Source organism: Phalacrocorax carbo, chromosome 28 (assembly GCF_963921805.1).
Source record: "Phalacrocorax carbo chromosome 28, bPhaCar2.1, whole genome shotgun sequence".
Lineage (NCBI taxonomy): Eukaryota > Metazoa > Chordata > Aves > Suliformes > Phalacrocoracidae > Phalacrocorax > Phalacrocorax carbo.
In genome coordinates this window covers 2,237,386-2,256,255 of record NC_087540.1, presented here as the reverse complement: position 1 = coordinate 2,256,255, position 18,870 = coordinate 2,237,386, and the positions used below count along the sequence as shown (strand labels likewise).

The 18,870-nt window shown below is 43.2% G+C and overlaps 2 protein-coding genes across 2 annotated transcripts; both read left to right on the top strand.

Annotated features, from left to right (window-relative positions):
• The first annotated feature begins 6,995 nt into the window (after nt 1-6,995).
• LOC104041103 (feather keratin B-4) lies at nt 6,996-7,319 on the top strand. The gene has a single exon (XM_009500322.2). The coding sequence runs from the start codon at nt 6,996-6,998 to the stop codon at nt 7,317-7,319; it is 324 nt and encodes a 107-aa protein (XP_009498617.2).
• An 8,900-nt stretch (nt 7,320-16,219) lies between these two features.
• Nucleotides 16,220-16,603, top strand: LOC135317980 (keratin-associated protein 6-5-like). The gene has a single exon (XM_064474719.1). The coding sequence runs from the start codon at nt 16,220-16,222 to the stop codon at nt 16,601-16,603; it is 384 nt and encodes a 127-aa protein (XP_064330789.1).
• Nucleotides 16,604-18,870: the final 2,267 nt, after the last annotated feature.

Sequence of the window (18,870 nt, the reverse complement as noted above, 5' to 3'; positions counted from 1 at the left end):
AGCTACTGTAGATCAGCACTATTTGTTTACAAAGATGTCGGCTGACAACTAACTGCAGTCATAGGAGAAATGCCAGGCAGGGTTAGATCAGGGTTTTCCTGTTATGTTTTGAAAGTGGGGAGGTAATATTAGCTCCTGGAAAGAAGAATCTCCAAAAAAGTGTCTATAAAAGAGGTCTCGAGTATGCAGAAGCCAAATGCTCCATCAGTTATTCCAGATAGAAATTAACCTCTGTGGTATAATGAAGTAATCAACATCAGTCTCTGATTAGGATGGTAAAGGTCAGATGCCAACAGAAATAGTTACTGGAACTACTAAAATAAGTGGCTTCTAATACAGAGGAAATCTAGAATTCAGTTTTGTCAAAGCAAACTAAAGATACAGGTACCTAAATGGCTAGATCAAAGTGGAAACATCACATCCCAAATTGGGTGAGGTTCTGTAAATCTCAGGCTCAACTTTATAAGCATGTATTTATCTATGCTTGTTACAAAAAAAAAGAGAACACCCCCCCCCCCCCAAAAAAAAAAAAAGACCCCAAACAACAAAACCCAAGAAAGATCCTTTAAAAGAAGCAACCCCCCTTAATTTGCAGTGTCAGAATATTTCTGCAGGTTCTAGATTCAAGCTCAAAGTACCAACAAAAGTATATTTTGCTAGTTAGAAATAGAAATCGGCAAATTACTTACCGAGCTCACAGCGGAGAGTAAGAACTGGATTGAAAGCTTGGAAGTGTGTGTTTTTATACAGTCTTTCAGGCAGCATGGAAAACCTGAGCCACTGTGTACCAAATCCTAATTAGATACAGGACAGAATTTGTTCATACGCAACTTTTTCATTGGCTGTAGTTATTTTACTCACTTGTGACTATTAATGTATTGTTATCCTCAAACACCATGAAAAGCACCTCATGCCCTGCGGGTTCTTTCCGTTTTAAATCTTTATGGGAGAAATAAAAGCCGCCTTTTATTCCATTGACCTAATTAGTTACGTAAAGAAATCTATCCCTCTCCTCTTACAGCTTCTTTTAGCAGATTGGCAATCGGGAAGCAGCCCGGGGGAGCGGGCAAGGATCGTCCTTGCTCCATTTACCTTTTTGCTCGTTTAAATGGAGGTAGGCAAGTGGGGGCACTGAGGAGTCTGGCTTTGCAAAGTGAGGCTGGGAGGGATGTGCCCAAAGCCTGGCACTCAGCTACTTGTTGTATGGCTGCTCTAGTGCTCTCCACGCTTAATGAGAGTCGTTCCCTGATTTTATTAGGCTTCACCTTTGGTTGATTTTTAAGGCTGGAAACAGGGGCAGTGGAAGTTGTGCAGGCAGGCTGATACTGCTTTTTGGAGGGGTGTAAAAACTCTCAGGGCTGTGCCCAGAGCTTGGCAAATCGAAATCTGCTGGGAAACTGGCCTAGCTAAACTTTCAAGGAATGAAAACCTTGCCAAGGATTTAGAAGCAGTATGAGAAGTTGTATGAGGGCAGTGCTTTATACAGGCTGCTGTGGTCCTACAGGCACCTTGATTTGACCAGACTTGATTAGCAGTTGTGCTTGTGACATCCACTTGGGTTCCTTGGGTGACAAACAAGGAATTGCCAGGTTGGACTAGATTAAGGCATCCTGTTGGTAGCAAAAGGGAGGAGAGCTTTTCTAAAGACCCCATTATCTTACTCTGACCATCCCACCAGCTGTCTGTTTGCACCTGGACCTCGGCTGTGCCGGTGTGGATGCTGCCTGTACGTGTGCCTTGTGCTTGACCATCAGAAGGCAAACTGCTCCCTACACGTGGTGTAATTAGTAGCCTTTGACATCTTGAGACGCAGCCTTTAAATTGGATATGTGCTGGTGTTCATTATAATGGAGTCCAGCTTGAAGAGCTTTCCTCATGTAAAATATTAATGAGCATTTGTAAGGAGAGGTCCTGTTATGAAGATGCCACTTAATAACCTCTGTCAGTGCTGTTCTTGTTTTGTGTATGGATAAACATAGGTCTGCACAAACATGGTACCTGGAAGGACCATCTTAATTTATCAATAGGGCAAAGCTGAGGTGTGGGGTAAGAATAGGCTCTGAGGTGGGTCATGCTGCAAATCATCACTGTGGTACAATAAAATTCGATGTTCTTGTAATTTTTTTTTCCTTTTTCCAGCTCAGAGTATCAATTCAGAAAGAGGCCAGCTGATTTTAGTGGTTTACCTCTCTGATTTTACCTAACTAGTAAATATAATACAACTTTGTGCATTGTAAAGGAGAATATAGTTATAACCCTGAATATTGACTCTTGTTGCAAACCCTTGTTTTGGAACAAAATGGTGGATACAGGCAGTAAGGCCAGTGCTTCACCTTGGCACCACATGTTAAGCAATGGCCAATGCCATCTGCTTCAAGGGAAAATATTTTTCCTCTTGGGCATGCAGATAAACGTAGCTAATTGGACATTGCATTGACTCAGGGGTTATGCTCAGAGGCAGGAGCCTTGTTTAGCAATTCCATCTCTGTGCTTACCTTGCTGTAGTACCGGCGTGTAGCAGATCATCGCTCTTCACCTTTCCGTTGCATAGCTCGTAACATAGCACAGAGAGCCTCAAGAGCTGGGTAATAACCCTTGGCAAAGGGAAAATAGGTATTTCTCTGGTTCTCAACCTTCCTTGTGAGTTTATGGCTCATGGCTTAATGTTAATGCATGAGTGACCATATGGAGCAACGACAAGTATCAGGACCAACTGATAAGACTGAGTGCCCCTTACAGCTACCTGAAATGAGGTTGTAGCGGGGTGGGGGTTGGTGTCTTCTCCCTAGTAACAAGCGATAGGACGAGAGGAAATGGCCTCAAGCTGCACCAGGTGAAGTTTAGTTTGGATATTGGGAAAAACTTCTTCACTGAAAGGGTTGTCAGGCACTGGCACAGGCTGCCCAGGGAGGAGGTGGAGTCTCCATCCCTGGAGGTATTTAGAAGGGTAGATGTGGTGCTTGAGGATATGGTTTAGTGGTGGGCTTGGCAGTGATAGGTTAGTGGTTGGACTCGCTCTTAAGGGTCTTTTCCAACCTTAACTGTTCTATGACAGTGGTGCTCTGGGTGGTGGAGAATATATCTGTGTGGGAAATTCCCCATTTCCCATTACCTGGAAGCAGTTACAAAGCTTTTGATGCTGAGCCCAGAGCTGGCTTTTTTCAAAGCATGTTGTCTCTGTAGCTGTTCACATCTATAAAATTCAAAGCACCTAATGGAAGGCTAGGTTATGGGAAAGTGTGTCATTCCTGCAGAATAATGTAGTGATGCTGGGTGGTTTGAGGCTGGGCCAGTGGTAAGTGATAGGTTCGGTTAAGTGTGTACAGCAACAGTTTGGAGGTGTCTGTGTAGCAGAGAGCAGGCATCAAGGCTGTCTTGAGGATGTTTGCAGCACACCTCCAAGCCTGTCCTGGTTTTTTTTTTTATACTCTGGGCATCAGGCTGCATGGCTGGTCATTCAGAAGTAGAATAGCTCTGGACTTTTACTCATGGGATATCAAAAGCCATGATCAGAAGCAAGTTTTTTTTTCCTTTGAGACAAACAAAGCACAAAATGCAACAGTAAAATGCAATATTTTAATGCGAAGGAAAAGTGGGGTGCACAGCTGCAGTCTGAAGTAAAGCAAATTAAGATAAACTTAATTCCAGGGTTTCAGTAGGTTTTATTTCTAAAACTTACACACTATTTGTGCACACTTTCATAGTCAGAAACAAGTTCAGCTCCCCCTGCAATGGCTGTTTCTTCACAGCCTTTGTGGTATTGCTAACTTTAAGACAAAGTGGGGAAAACCTCAGTGGCTTCTCATGTCTGTGTTCTTTGTTATGAAATGTGCTAAGCCTCTCAAGGTTGGTCTATTTAGCTGTAGTATGGTAGTTATAAAGCAGTTGAGCTGATCACATATACCTAGTTTGAGGAGGAGAAACCAAGAGAGATGGATGAAGCTCTGAGCCTCAAATTACTTTCATGTGCTTTCGTAGTCAGCCTGGTGGAGAGGACACCTTTTTGGGCACAAAGTCCTTATTAGCCAAAGACAACATGTAATTGATGTAATTATTTCTAAGGTTCCTGCCTCACCTGCTGTGGTGTGCACACCAAACCACATGCACTTATGGGTTTTTAACCTTCGTAAGTCGGATCTATTTGTTGTGGTGTTTCAGTGGTCTAAGCGATGGATTTGATCCTTGAGATCTGTCTGCTTTTTTGAACAGTACAATCAAATAGAGGTCTTCAGAGAGCTCCCTGCCCTTGTGGTGAGCCCTAGCTTGGTCCTGTAAGGTTTTATACATCTTTCCTGCAGATCCTTAGAGATGGAGGACTATTAAAGGCTTTTGAAGAATCTTGACATTTCAGTTAAATACAGAATAAAGGTGATCTGTCACCAGTTTCTGAGTGCTTGAAGGGGTTGATGGCTTCTCTGCAGCTCAGGTATTTTGTCTCCTGATGGATACAAACGTGATGACATTTGTGTTTAGTATCGTTAGTCTTTAAGGTGCAGGAGCTCGATTCTTAAGCTTGTTTTAACTTTTAAACTAAGCTGACACGTGCCCTGTTTTTCTGCATTACTTCCTTATGGGCACACACTTTAGGTCCTGAGTTTTGGATGCGGTTCACCAGTTGACTCATCACTTTTATTTCCTTGTCTTGTCTGGTAGCGTTTGAGCTGGCAGTTGTAATACTCTTGTTAAAAAAAAAAACACGTGACAACATCAGTGCGTAGAACCCTAATGAGCTTTTATGATGTCCTTTGAAAATGCTTTCAGAAAGCGTTGGCATGCCTACTGTCAGTGTTGTTAACCTTTATCTTCAGATAAGTGGACCCTGCATGACATTAACCCTGAGCAGTCTGCAGCAGAGAAGGAAACAAGTCCCAGCAGTGTGGATTCCTCTCGCACTGGATTGAAGGTCTTGGATATTCAAGACAGAATCATTAATACATTTTTTAAATCAGACTTAACATTTAGTTTTATCTTCAGTTGGCTGCCTTGAAAATAGTAATTAGATATTAATTCCAATGTTTTCGAGCAATTACTTTAGGGATAAATTGTTACCCAATCTAAGCTGAGATAAAGACATATGTTGCAATTCACATGGTTATCTTCAATTATAGAAAAGGCAGAGCCAATTTTCCAAAGGAATTACAAGTATCTTGTGTCATCCTCAAACATTATGACACTATGAAGATAAAACTCACTATGCAATTGTAGTAGTAAAGCATCCCAGCATTTCCCATTGTTGCTGAAATCTTGATGGAGGCTTCTACTCCACAGCAGCATGTAATGCAATGAGGTCTATCCTGCCCTTCAAAGTCATTTTGCTGCCCATCTGATATGTGAGATGTTTTTCTGAGATTCCTTGAAAGGGGGGTGACTTTGTTCTGCAGGGTTTCCACATCCATCTCTAACTCCGCCAAAGGAAGGCTTTTCCCTGCAAGAAAATGCTGCTGCTGGGAGAAAGGGAGAAGGCTTTGAGGTAAGGTTTGCTCCAATAGAACAGCACAAACAAGTCCTCTCTATTACTACGGAAGTAGCAAAATACCTCTGTTTTTAAGTAAAATGAAGTCCAAATCAGAAAGGACAAGTTGCTGCCTGCTCTGGCCTGGTGGGAGTGTCTGTATGGCACAGGCTGTTGCCATCCTCAGCATCTGTGGCTGGCTACTGCTGAGTGTCAGAAAGACTCCTCCTCGTGCTGCTGTTTAACGTGGATGATAACCCCACGCTGGCAGCTGCAGTTCATCAGCAGCTGGGATTCCAAAAGGCATCTTCCACTCATTGTTCTATATGTGCATCATGCGTTGTTATTATGATGGCTTTAGGTGCCCTTTTATGAGGGGACTCGCTGTTAAAAATGCCTGACAAGGTCTTGCCTAAGCCACACACTATTTATTGTCTTCTTGTCATTCCCCTAATCAGGTCATTATTTATAGCTTCACAGTATGGGACATATAATTTTGTATAAAAGATGGCCTTACCCTTTTTTCCTTTTTTATTGTTAAAGCTCACATTTAAAGAACGCACGCTTGGTATCTAATTGGAAGAGCTGCACTGGCTTATTTGGATATATAACTCTCTAAAATCCAGGGTTTCTGCAGTGTGCCGGACCTTGGACCAAACTTTGCATTAGCCTAATTTCATCACAGAACCATGAACCTGGCTACCCCTAGGCCAAGAACGCAGGTTATCCTTTGCCTTTGCAACTCTTCCTGGGCTGAGTCGAGTATATTTTCTTCCAAGCAAATGGCTGTTACCACCTGCCCAGAACAAGTCCACTCATGGAGAACATCAGCCATGAACCATATAAACGTTTTGTCTTTCTCCAACATGCAGAGGCAGAGTATCCCCTCTACATAAAGTTTTGAAATAGCAGAGACTGGAAGGCAGTAAAGTACGGGTCACACAGGGTAGAAGGGCAAACTTATAATTACAAAGAGTGATTTATTTAAAACAATCGTCATTCATTAACAAAGTCAATTCTTGAAAGAGATGTGTTTAGTAATTGATTAGGATGTTATGCGCGTAGGTGATTCATGCTTTGGGCAGTCTAAGGGTGAGTATAAAAGTCCTGAACATCAGGTTTGGTACTACCATTTCTCTTGTCTTATTTCTCTTGTGAAGCAGGTAAGTTTAATCTGAATTCCTCTTTCTAACAAAGCCTTTGTGTGTAGTTTTAAGTCAGGGTGAATCATGTGCAAATATTCTGATATCAGTCTGAATTTTTCTTGATGTAAATGAATAAATTTGTGACTCTTCAGCTATTGGCTTTGGTAAACACAGATCTGGATGATGAGCTCCAATTAATTTTTTAAAGAAAACTTGTTTCCAGATGTCATTGTGTTCAAGATTTATAGGTGCCTTCTAGAAAATTAGCTATGAAAAGTCTGCCTTTCCCTCTAGCCCGTTGCTAGTCTTTATTATAAGGTTTGATCGTGAAACTTATAAGAATTTGTGCCTTATTTTTATGCTGTTTTCTTGCACTTCAGATTAACCATCCCTGAAAAATGGTGCACTCTTTAAACCCGTGCGCTGATGGCAGTGCCTCCCTGGGCGGGGTGGCTGTGCCCCAGCCCATTGCCGACAGCTGCAACGAGCCCTGTGTTCGGCAGTGTCCTGACTCCAGGGTGGTGATCTACCCTCCGCCGGTGGTTGTGACCTTCCCTGGACCCATCCTCAGCACCTTCCCGCAGCAGAGCGTCGTGGGATCCACAGGAGCTCCTGAAGCTGGAACGGGCTTTAGTGCTGCCCGTGTTCCTGGGGCCTCACATGTTTATGGTGGTGCCAAGTGGGGACGGGGATACCCGACTGGAAGCTGTAGACCTTGCTAAACCTAGTGAGAGTTGCTGCTGAAAGAATAATGTCCAGGAGATGACAAACAAGATGTAGATATGTAGCTGAGCTCCTGGGCACAGCGTTTTGGAAGGACTGAGCATTTGGGGCTGCCGTTACATGCATCTGTAGGTCCTTAGATCTTCTGCAAAATCCATCTACGTCCTTCTCAGCTTATCCTTCCTGATTTTCTTTTTCTAATGCCTTCCTGTCTTTTGAAGTGCTCCGATCTCAGTGCTACGGACTATATTGCTAATTCCTTGGGGGCTTGTAGGTATTGTTGTGGCAATGTAAAGGGATCTGGTATGACATCCATTTTAGATGCTTTTGTAGGCTTTTTCTGCGGCTAATGATGTATAAAAAAGGATCGTGGAGTCAACCAGCCTATGCTCTTTCCGTGCTGTATGCGTCTTGCTATTATCAGGGCTGAGTGTCAGCACAGAGCTGCAATAGGGAAGGAACATCAGTTATTATGTGAATCACCTTGCATCAAACCACAGGTTGTGGGCAATTTGTAATCTGTGCTATATAATCCTGCCTCTGTATGATCTACTTCTTTCTCATTAAACATGACCTTGCAACATGTTATTGGCCTCTATCTGTGTGCGTGTTCCCCTCTGCTCCTCCTAATTCAGGCCTTTGTCCTGCTGCGCCAAAATGATCCTTATCAGTCTGCTTCAGGGTAATGATCCGTGAGAGATTTGGCAATGGGTTGCTTGCGCGTCTCCTTTCCACGGCAGCCTCTATGCCGTCGCTGTCCCTTCGTGAAACTGCTGCTCACGTCTCGGCTTTCGTTGCTCCTGGTCTTGCTCAGCTCTGTGGAGCTCCTTCCTCGATATCGGCTGTTCTGGCACAGTGTGTGTTACCTGTAACCTGGTGTCCTCAGGCTCAACCGCCCCATCTAGGCAGGGATGCGATGCAGCGGAGCAGAGGAGAATCGCTATTACTAAGAAGCCAAGAGTTACGTAAGAGCAGCTATTTTTTGAGTGTGAAAATGAAATTTCTGGATTTACTGCTCAGTGTTTTACAACCATGTAATGTATGTGTGTGGAAATGGCTGGTGACATTCATTCATGGAATTTTGAATTTTTTCAGGAGTATAATGATAATAAACTTTTCACAAGCTTTCCATGCCACTGTACATGTTTGAAATGTTATGTAGTGCATTAATACTTTGTTACAGAAACAGTATAATTCAGTATCACTGGCTGCCATGGGAACGCTGGATTATTTCATACTAGTGACTCTTTGGAGAATTATCCTTTATGTGTAAGGAAAACAAAGTTGGCCAGGCACCGTAATGGTGTGTAATTGACTGTTCGTGAGCCTTAGATGAGGTGATTAAACCAGATTCACCAACCACATAAATCCTTCCCTACAAAAGAGAAATCCCCCAAACCTCAAAAGCCAGATGAAGGAATCTTTATTGTTATGCTAATGGTATATTTGGAAATGAACTGAAGTTTATTATTAAGGCATTTTAAGTTGCACTTTCCAAGTAATAAGCTGAGACTTGCAGTTACCACAAAACACCAGGTGTCAGTAAAATTAGGAAATTTTGCCAGTGGATTTCTATGGAACTATTTAAAATGCACCTTTTATTCATTTTGATATGCTCTGAGGACTAAAGCTATCAAGTGTCTCACTAAGAAGTTACCAAGGTCTTTTTAAGATAGTAGAAGCATTTGTTAAGGTCTCTTAGGTTCATTATTGCATTACAGGATGAGAATATTCATCTAAATATGGTGAATTTGGGGATGCTCCATGTTTCTCTTACTGCTTCTATTAGGCCATTTTCCCTACACCAAGGTCCACTTCCCTTCTCTTAAAAGGCTTTGTCGTAATATTGCACTCTTTAGAGAAATGTTTTGAAAAATATTCTAGTCCAGTTAGTCCAATAGTCAGGGGCCCAATATCTCAGTTGGGTTAAGTTTACTCTTTAAAAATGATTCTTGCTCTTGCAGTGAATCTGTGTGCTGGAGGCACATCCTGCAGCACACCTTGTGTGTGGGTTGTACACAAGGTGCATTTAAATAGGTAATTTCCCACATACCTGCAGTAAATATATCCTGCTTCGCACTGGCATTCAGAAGTTTAAATGAAATTACAGGAGTTGGTTTTCTGTTAGCTAAATTAGCTATCTGTCATCTACTATGATAATATCTCATAGACAGGCGCAGAGTTCCTCTAATCATCCAACTTTTCTTAACCCTTAGGACATAAAACCCTATGGAACAGGGAAAATGCTCTTCACGCACCACTGAACAGGTACATGAGAAATACAGAGCTTCCTGAGCTGTTAGGGTGGATCCATGGGAAAGGAGCATCAGTGCTATCGACTGGTGCTTGGGGGGCGGGGGGGGGGGGCAGGGAATGGTCTGAAACCCAAATCTGCAAAGAATTTGGAACTTCTTGGATCATGCTGATGTTCTTGAATGAGCAGGTAATCAATTGATCCAGTCTGTGTTTGGTGGCTAAAGGTTGAGAGCCCAGTGGTAGGGGCACCTGGGGGGAGACACTGGTTTCCCTCCCTGTGTGGTGGCTGGACTGCAGAGTTTGCATGAGGCTGACCTGCGGCAGGGCAGGAGGCCCTGGCTGTTCCCTGGATCCTGGCGGAGGAGGAAGAGCGAAGGAGGGCTGAGGTGGCTGAGCTGGGAGGCAGCAGCAAGGTGCATCAGGGCACCCCTGCTGCTGCGCATGGAACTGGAGTCTCCACTAGAGCAGTGGCCTCTTCAAAGCAAAAAGGGAGGCGAGATGGTGCCCAGGCGTCTCTGAGGCAGTGTGGTGGAGGCAGGTGACAGGTCTGGGAAAGCTGGGGTTGGCAGGCAATTGCAGCCTGTGGGCCATGTTCCCCAGGCATCGGGCGGTGACTGCACCCGCTGTTGGAAGTGATAGTGCCTCTGGTAATGAACTGACTGGGATGAGGTGAAGGGAAGAAACATCATAAATCCTGATGTGTTGGAAAACATGGACAGGGACCTGATGTTAAGTTGGGGCCAAAAGACCCTGAGCAGGCTGAGAATTTCACCCAAATCTTTGGCTTTCCATGCTTTATCCTGTCTCTCTTCCCCTGCATCTGTGTGTAAGCCCTTCTGCACTGACCGTGCGGGTGGGAAGAGCTTTGTGTGCCAGAGGGCATCTGAGGGAGATAAGCTGAATTTATTGTAGTGGGAGACTCCACCATTTCTTAATGTTTTCCCTGGGGAACCCAGCCCTTTGCTGCTGACAGCAGCTAGCAGAAGGATTACAAAGGATGTCTTAATAGCTTTGCCAGTTTCAAAGGGTTGCACTGATTTACTGCCGACGTGCCCTGCTAGGAGGCTAGGGTGGAGGTTAATGCCTTTACCTCTTCCTGGGGCGTCCTGATCTAGCTTTGTCTTGCTCAAACTAGGACACAAAGAGGTGAGCTCTGAGCAACGAGGCGGCAGACCAGGTCCATATCTTGGCCGTGGCTGCTCTTTCCCAAACAAGGAAACGGATCTGTGGGGCTCATCAGTTCAAGGTCAAATGGTTTGAGTGAAAACAATGACATGGATGTAAAGAAATGGACTTTGGACTGGAGGAATAGCGTTTGCAGCTTGGGGACTATTCTAACTATGGCTGTTTTTCTGTCTATGAAAGTGCTTCTCCAAACTGCTCTGCTAGTTATTTTCTTGACCTCCACTCTGCTCTGTCAGCTCAGGAATGCAGAAATGCTCGTGCTGGTGGCCACCATGAGGAGGGGTAGCCGTGTAGGGTGTCTCTTGAAAATCAGCCCAGAGGTGCCCCCTCACAGGCAGTTCTGCAACTAGATTTTTGATCCTGGTGACATCTTTGATGTATAACTGGGCTTGCATGGGACCCATGCAGTTTTGTCTAGGCTATGCCTGTTGAACCACCTAGTTCTGTGCCAGATTATAATCTTTAATATTATAAATATAAATCAAGGCTACTCAATCTGCTAAGATGAATGGTAGAGGCTGACAGGAACTCCCTGAATAACCTGGCTGTTCAGTTTGCAAAGGAGATGCTCCCTCCAGCAGATGGTCATGGTTTGGTTGCCTTCGGCCTTTTCTCTTATGTGTCTTTAACCTTGAGAGTCATTGCTCTTTTCTTGACAGACCACGAGGCTTGCACTCAACCTCTTGCTTTTGAAAGTTATTTTTCAAGCACAAACCCCAGCTTGCTCAAGGTGTGTGTGTTTGGTAACACAGTCAGGTGATGCCCTTTTCTGGAGAAATATTTGTGTAAACCCAGGGTCACAGGTTAGTTAAAATAAGGTAGAACTTCCTCCTACACTGGGAAACAAGTCAGGGCTGGAGCATTTCAGATGGAGGCGTGGTGATACTCTCCAACATCTGGAGTCTAGACTTCCCTCTTATTGTATGGTTGGTAAGAGTGGCAATGCTGCCGGTCCCTTAACAGTGGCATATGAGCACAGACAAAAGGAGCCTGGACATCTGATACTATCAAGCAGAGTAATTATAATGAAGATGAAAAACAGTGAATAACAGAAAGAATAAGTTTACAGTTTTAAAAAAGGGTCTTCAGCAAGCAGAGTCGGTCCGATGCTTGATGATGCTCTCTCTTTGTGGAAATGGTGGAGTTTGACAGTCCAGGCATGTTTCTTGCTCACAGGGTTGCTTGTAAATCATGTTCACTGCCAGGTGAGGCACAGCATGGATATATAACAGGAGCTTCTCTACTAGATGTCATCTTTGGTGACATTTATAGCTAAGCAAAGTGGACTTGTTCATGGTGGTTGCAGAAACTCCTATTACTATGGCAACACAAAGTGGCTGTGAATTAACTTAAAAGGCACTTTACTCACACCTGAAAGTCTTGCTTTACTCCATCAACATGCTGTAAAGATGCCTCAGTACTTGCTGTAATTCAGGTTGCCCTTTAGAGTAATATTTGAAGAAACAGGAGATATTAGAGAGGGTTACCTATGGGATAGTCTTAGCCTGGCACCCACATGTCCTGCTGGACTCAGCCAGAGGCATGGGTGCTCGGCGTTTCTCAGCACCATAACCTTAGCCATGAATCTGTGTCCTGCATTTCATTCCTTGGTTGCTGATTCTGCTGGTTCAGCATGGATAGCAGTTTCAACAGCTGTATCTATTGCTGAAACACGAAAAGAAGGGGTAGCCGTACCCAAGTCCGTACAAGTCCCCATAGCCATAATAGCCCCCATAACCAATCAAGCCTGTGTTCCCATACAGGCTCCCAAAGCTTCTGTAGCCGTACGGGCTCCCATATCGGTAGCCATTCAGGCCCCCAAAGCCATAGAAGTCTCCATAGCCGTATGGTGAGTAGTACCCGGTGCTATAGAGGCCCCTGTAGAAAGTCATCGTTCGTTGATGCAGGTAAACCTGAAACACACATCCAGAAGCGAGGTGAGTTCATGGGCTGCTGACAGCAGGAGGAAAGGCTCAAAGCTCAGACAGTGCTGAGGAAATGCGACTCGCTCCCTCCTGCAGGTCTTTTTCATCCTCTTAATCATCCCATTTATTTTTCTAGTCTCCTGAATCCCAAACAACTTTTCTATCTTTTTTTCCCCTCAGCTTTTGAAAATGGCTGACTATACATAGAAAATATAGTTTTTACTAACTGCGAACTGAACTTCCCACTCCAGAAGTTAGAGAAATTTGAATAAATTAAAGAAAAATATGTCGGTTCGAGACTGATGCTTATTCAGATGAGACCAACAGCCTGTCACATGCATCCCCTTATCTCCCATGGTGCTGCATGCTGCTTAATGTGGGATAAACTCAAAGAATGCAATGAAACAGAGGAATTTCCTTCCAGGATGTCTATGTAAAGTAGTAAATGTTTCATAAAGTTTTTATCTATGGATTTGAATTCCCAACACCTAATGAAATACTCTGGAACTGGAAATTACTTATGACTTCAAAATTGTGGCAGCAAATTTTAAATTTTCAGTGCTTTAAGGCCTAGTATTAAATAAGCACAAGAAGAGCAAAAAAGTTTCAGTGAAGGAATTACTTGATGTTACAGAGAAGTTTATGGTTGCGATTAGCTCCAAAATGACAAAAAAATTGCTTACAGAGTGTCTGTATGTCTACACAGACACACGTTACATATGTCATATGTATATGTACACACCAGTGCCTTTTTTATATATATGTCCACGCACGCTCACACACCAATATTTATATGGACAAATATAGACATTCATACATGAAAACATACCTATATCAGAAATAGAGACAGTATTGACTTACCTGGTTCACCGAGGGGAGTAGCTCGAGAGAAGTGAATAGAATTTCGGAGTTGCAGGTCCATATATATACCTTCTTAAACTTAGGTGTTATACAACATATCTTGTTGAATGCATTATTCCTTCAATTGATGTAATTTGAGTCAGTGCTTTTCATATTTTCAAAGTCCAGTGTAATGACACACATGTAATACCTTTAGAATTTCTTTCATCTTAAAACAAGAAGAAATGGGCTCAGCACATTTCTAGTAAAATTGTATGGAATTCTTTGTAGTTGGATGGATAGGCATAATTTTGGGAGATGTTTAGACCATTACCGGTTGCGCAATCTGCTTGTAGGTACACAATTCGCTTGGCTTTTGCGTCTACGGTGCAACACATAGGGGAGAAAAGGAGTAGCTTGCCTTTGGCGTGCCGAAACCCAGCAGCGCTTCTATTCAGCATCATCATGACCTGTACATACTGCCCGGTGATGCTGGTGGGGACCTCTTGCACTTTTGTTTCACTTTTTTTTGTCTCAGGTTCTACAACACTGACTTTGGAGAAATTTTTCAGCTGCCTTATGAACATCCCCAAATATTTCTTCCTATTTTAGAAGAGGTTTTTTTATAGTTTTTGACTTTTATAAAACCTGTAATGCATGACCTTATTAGGACTTAGAAACACTAGACCTTGATGTGTCTTGTAAGTGACCGTATTATTAAATCTGGGGGTGTCTTTCGGTGACAAACTATTAATATTTAAATACTGCAACACTTTGCAAATTGAAAACATTAATGACTGTTTATGAAGTGCTTTGGTATTCAAAATTCTGAGGAAGCCTCAACATCCTGCTTGCTCATTATTACCCTTATTTTATATTCAAATTAATGCCAGAAATTAGGTGAAGGTCATACAAGGAGTTCTGCAGTTAACTCCAGCATTCCTCACTATTGTACCATATTTGATATATGTGGTTGATTCTTTGCACAGAAAATGTTAACATGGTTCCTTGCAAAATAGTGTTAGCACATCTCACAAAATCCTTATCATTTATTTTTTTTCCGGACCAAGTTCATGCTTGTATTCTCCACTTTGCCCTCCTGACTCACAGTCAAGCCCTCTAGTGAACTAAACTGCAAACCACGCCGTCGCCGTATTTCTGTTGAAAACATTATTTCTGTTCATGCAGCAGCATGACTTTTATTCATCATCAACACTTTGGAGGAATGCAAATAAGATCTATTTGCAGCTCGTGCTGGTCCTGTTTCCTGAAGTTCCCGTGTAGTTTAATATAAAAGACCTAAATAGATGTTTACACCTCCTTTAAAAAGGAAGGCTGTGCCATGGTGCATCAGAGTTTCTGGTGAACAACAGATATTTTCAAATATGTGGGAAGGTTTTTCTTTTTTGCTGAAAATTTCTCTCCCTACAGTCACTTTGGGGACTTGTAAATTCTTTTATATTATATGGAAATAAACTTCAGTTTTGACAGTGAAGACAATAAAATGGTATCAGGAATGCGGTTGGCCCAGAAAGTTTTAAGATGAAAGAAACCTGTAATTCATGTGACATATGGGAGGCTGGAACAAACTAATAATCCCAAACAATGAAGAAAATTATATTAATTGAAGATATGATGTGTACGGGCAATTTTGTTTTCCAACCAATAAGGCTACAAACCTTTTGAATGCACGGGGTGTCTTAGATAAGCCAGGCAGGCAATGAAAGAGTATAAAAAGAGCTCAGAGCTCTAGGCTCCTCATCAGCTCTCTTGCCTTCCTCCTCCCGGTGAACTCGGTAAGCCTTTTCTCCATTTAATCTCTTCATAAGGACTCGAGATTTCAGTGTAATAGTTTACGCTAGGATCGTGGCTCTCTGAAATGTAAGATTTCTCTGTACCTTGTACCTGTGCTTAATGCATTGCAGGAACTGGCAGGTTTAAGCTTTGAAGCTGGGGCTGAAACTTTCCTGGTCCTGTTGGTACCTGGGGTGTCTGGCTCCCCGATAAGGATCACTGCTTAGTAGGGCTACAGAGCTGCCGCCAGCAGAGCTAGGGAAGGGTTTCCCCACCGTGGCCCTCGGCGGGTCTCTCCATAAATCTATTTTATTTTAAGGGAGGTCTTCAGGTCTGGTTGGCAGGACAGCACGTGTTCTCATGTGTGCTAATGCTCTGTAGTTTCTTGAGTGTGCTGTCAGCATTTCCAGTGCCAACCAAAATTGGTGCAAATTACTGAAATGGAGCAATGGACCGAAAAGCTGAACTGTGTTGTCACAGCAAACATCAGCCACGTCCTGGAGACTTTCTTGAAGGATTTAGGGATGAAGAGCTCTATGAAAAACTGGTATCCTAAAAGAAATTTAGGTTTATTAAGTCCTACCAATATTCTCTTAGAAAAATCCTGAAACAGCAGCAAGGGCGTTTTGATCTCTAAGTATATTCCATAGGCAGTGATTTCACCAATGCCAGTAAGCAAGAAAAGAAATAAAAAGGTTTAAAAAGAGTGGGTAAATGAGAAAATGATAGAATTGAGATGTAATAAGGAGCTGAGGAATTTGGGCATAATTTTGCTTCTGTCCTTGGTCTCATGAGGCCAGTGTCTTTGGGCTCTGAGACTGTTACTATTACTGGAAATATTTATTACTTTTGCTTTCCTCCCTGCTGCTGCATTTCAGGTTTGCCTCCATCGCAGAAAGATGACTTACTTCCAAGGCCAGTGCGAGGATGACTGCTATTCTCCCTGCAATTATGGGAGCCTCTACAGCTACCGGGGCTACGACTGCGGTAGCCCCTGTGGTTACCGGGGCTACGGGGGCCTCTATGGCTATGGGGGCCTCTGCGGCTACCGGGGCCTCGGCCTCTATGGGGACCGCTACGGCTATAGTGGTCTGTACGGTTACCGGGGCCTTTATGGCTCTGGGGACTGCTACGGCTATGGGGGTCTGTATGGCGGCTATAGGGGCCTCTATGGCTATGGGGACTGCTATGGCTACCCCGGCCTTTACTCCAACCGCTATGGCTACCCCTATGGTTCACGATATGGCCAAAGGTTCAGCTACGGGAGCTGCTATCCCTGTTAAATCCGGTGGGAACATCCCTGAAATGAAGACCAACCCAGGCCTGGCAAGTGTGGATTGACGGCAAGCCCTGGCAGCAGTGATTCCTGATGTGCAGAGCCCTGGTGACAGCAGCCACCCTCCACGGAGGCTTTGAATGCTCTGCGTTACTGTTGGAGTGCTTGCGATGATTTATCTTTATTCTGCTCTGTGTCTTCTTGCTCTCTTGCTACCCAAACTCTCCTCTTGATTAAAAGCTTGCTTCTCCTTGATACTGCAGTTCTTTGTACACTGGCTTTTGTGTTTGTTGCAATGACGTACAAAGCGTTAACTCTGAATGCTATAGGCAGGGTGTAATGTGTCTTTGGGAATGTGTCTTTCAGTTCTGTATGCCTTTAAATGTATATCTACCTTCCACTCATATTAAAAAAATACGTTGCATCAATACTGTATTTCTGGTTTTATTTTCCACTTGCATTTCTTAAATATCTTGAAACCAATAGCACTACATGGATTGGGTGACAAAGTTATTAACTTTGTGTACTCGAGGATTTGCTTGTAGAGACTTGCCCTCCTCACGAGGGGGAGAAACATGGACTTTTCTAGCTGCAAGAAACTCCAGCGACACCTCTGATTATGCGTGTTTCTACACCTCTGGGCCTGTGCTTGGTGTATTCCAAATAAATGGTTCATTTGAAGTACTTCATTGCTGCTGTTGGGCTGAAGTGATGTGATTAGGACGTGATCCATCACTGGCTGTGATCTGACACTGAAGAGGTCATAGGAAACTGCAAATGTGTGGACTCATGAGGCTCTTAATTTTGGAAGAAGTTTGTGGTTTGTATATTACCACGGAGTCATTAAACAGCCCTGCTTGGAAGGGATCTGGAAAGATCAGGATTGAAAGACTTGTTGTTTCCTGGCGGAGAAGTGGGAGGAATTTGCCTTTTGCAGTGTAAATAGTTTGGATATCCAGTAAATAGACGTGGATATCGAGTGGCCAGCACCTCTGAGGCACGCGGCCGGGCGGTTTTGTCTGTCAGTTCGGGGAAGCATACACAGACCCCACTTTTTGGAAGGAAGCAGTGTCATAACTGATTTTTACTGACTTTTTTTTCTCCCGCTGAATGTTATGGGCAGAGACAGTAAAACCTTTTGATTTTATAGCTGCAGCTGTATGAGGAGGTAGATGATGGTACCTTCTCACTGTTTCCCTGGCCAGGGGTACCAAAATGCCCTGGGGAGGTTGAGTACTGTTTCACTTGTATTTTTTTGTTTTTAAGGACTATTTGCCTCCCTTTTCCCCCCCACTTTTCATTCTGTCTTCTAGCTTTTAGTCCCTGGATTTAGTGAATTATTTTAACCGCGCCTGTAGAAATGGATTTTGTTCTACCAAGTGTCTGTGTGGAAGATCAAGGCAGTGTTTTGAGTTTTCAAGGCCAGCATCAAGGCAGGAAAAGCCACCGCTTCCTCTTTGACACTTTTCCCATTGCTTTTAATATAGGTTTTTTTTTTTTTTCCTTGTGTTCCACTGGCTGGTAATGAAATTTGTCTGTTAAATTGGAATGTGATGGGAAATTGTGACTCTGGAACAAGAAAGTTTGAGTTCGGTTTCCAGGAATAGAACAATACTCTGCTCACTTGAACATTTTTATATACTTTCTATAGAGGCCTGGAACGAATTCTTTTCCATTTAAAGACATTATTATAAAGACTGTTACAGCCCTATTATGCTGAAATATATTAACCTTAAATAGTTTCAGTTAAGTAAAGGACAGAGACAAGTTGTGGCATGTCTTGAATTTCTGAGGGGTAAAAGGGAAGAATGTGTTTACTGGGACCAGCTGCTCTGAACACGGAGGGGTATGAAGGGCTTTGCCAGGACGAGGGACAGAAAGTCCCTTCAGGATGCCACCACTGTCAGTATATTAATGTAAACCAGGGGCAGAGGAAAGAAGACAACTGGAACTCCAATGTTTTGGGTTTTTTCCATGCGGAAAAATTTTAATGCAATAAGAAAAGGAGCTGGCACAGATACAGAAAGATTATAGTTTTGGGATACTGGAAAGAGCTACATGAGTCATTGGACTATGCTGTACAGAACATTCCTTTTTGTTGAAGCTGCGTTGTTCATCCTTTAGGTACTTGTAAATCCAGATCAAAGGAGAGACAGCTGTAATACTTCTCCATTACACAGTACTGCAGTGCCTTACTGGAAGTAGTTATTGAAAATGCAGATGACACAAAAGCTAATTTTGCAGAAGTGCTTTAACACCGCTGCAGCAACTGTG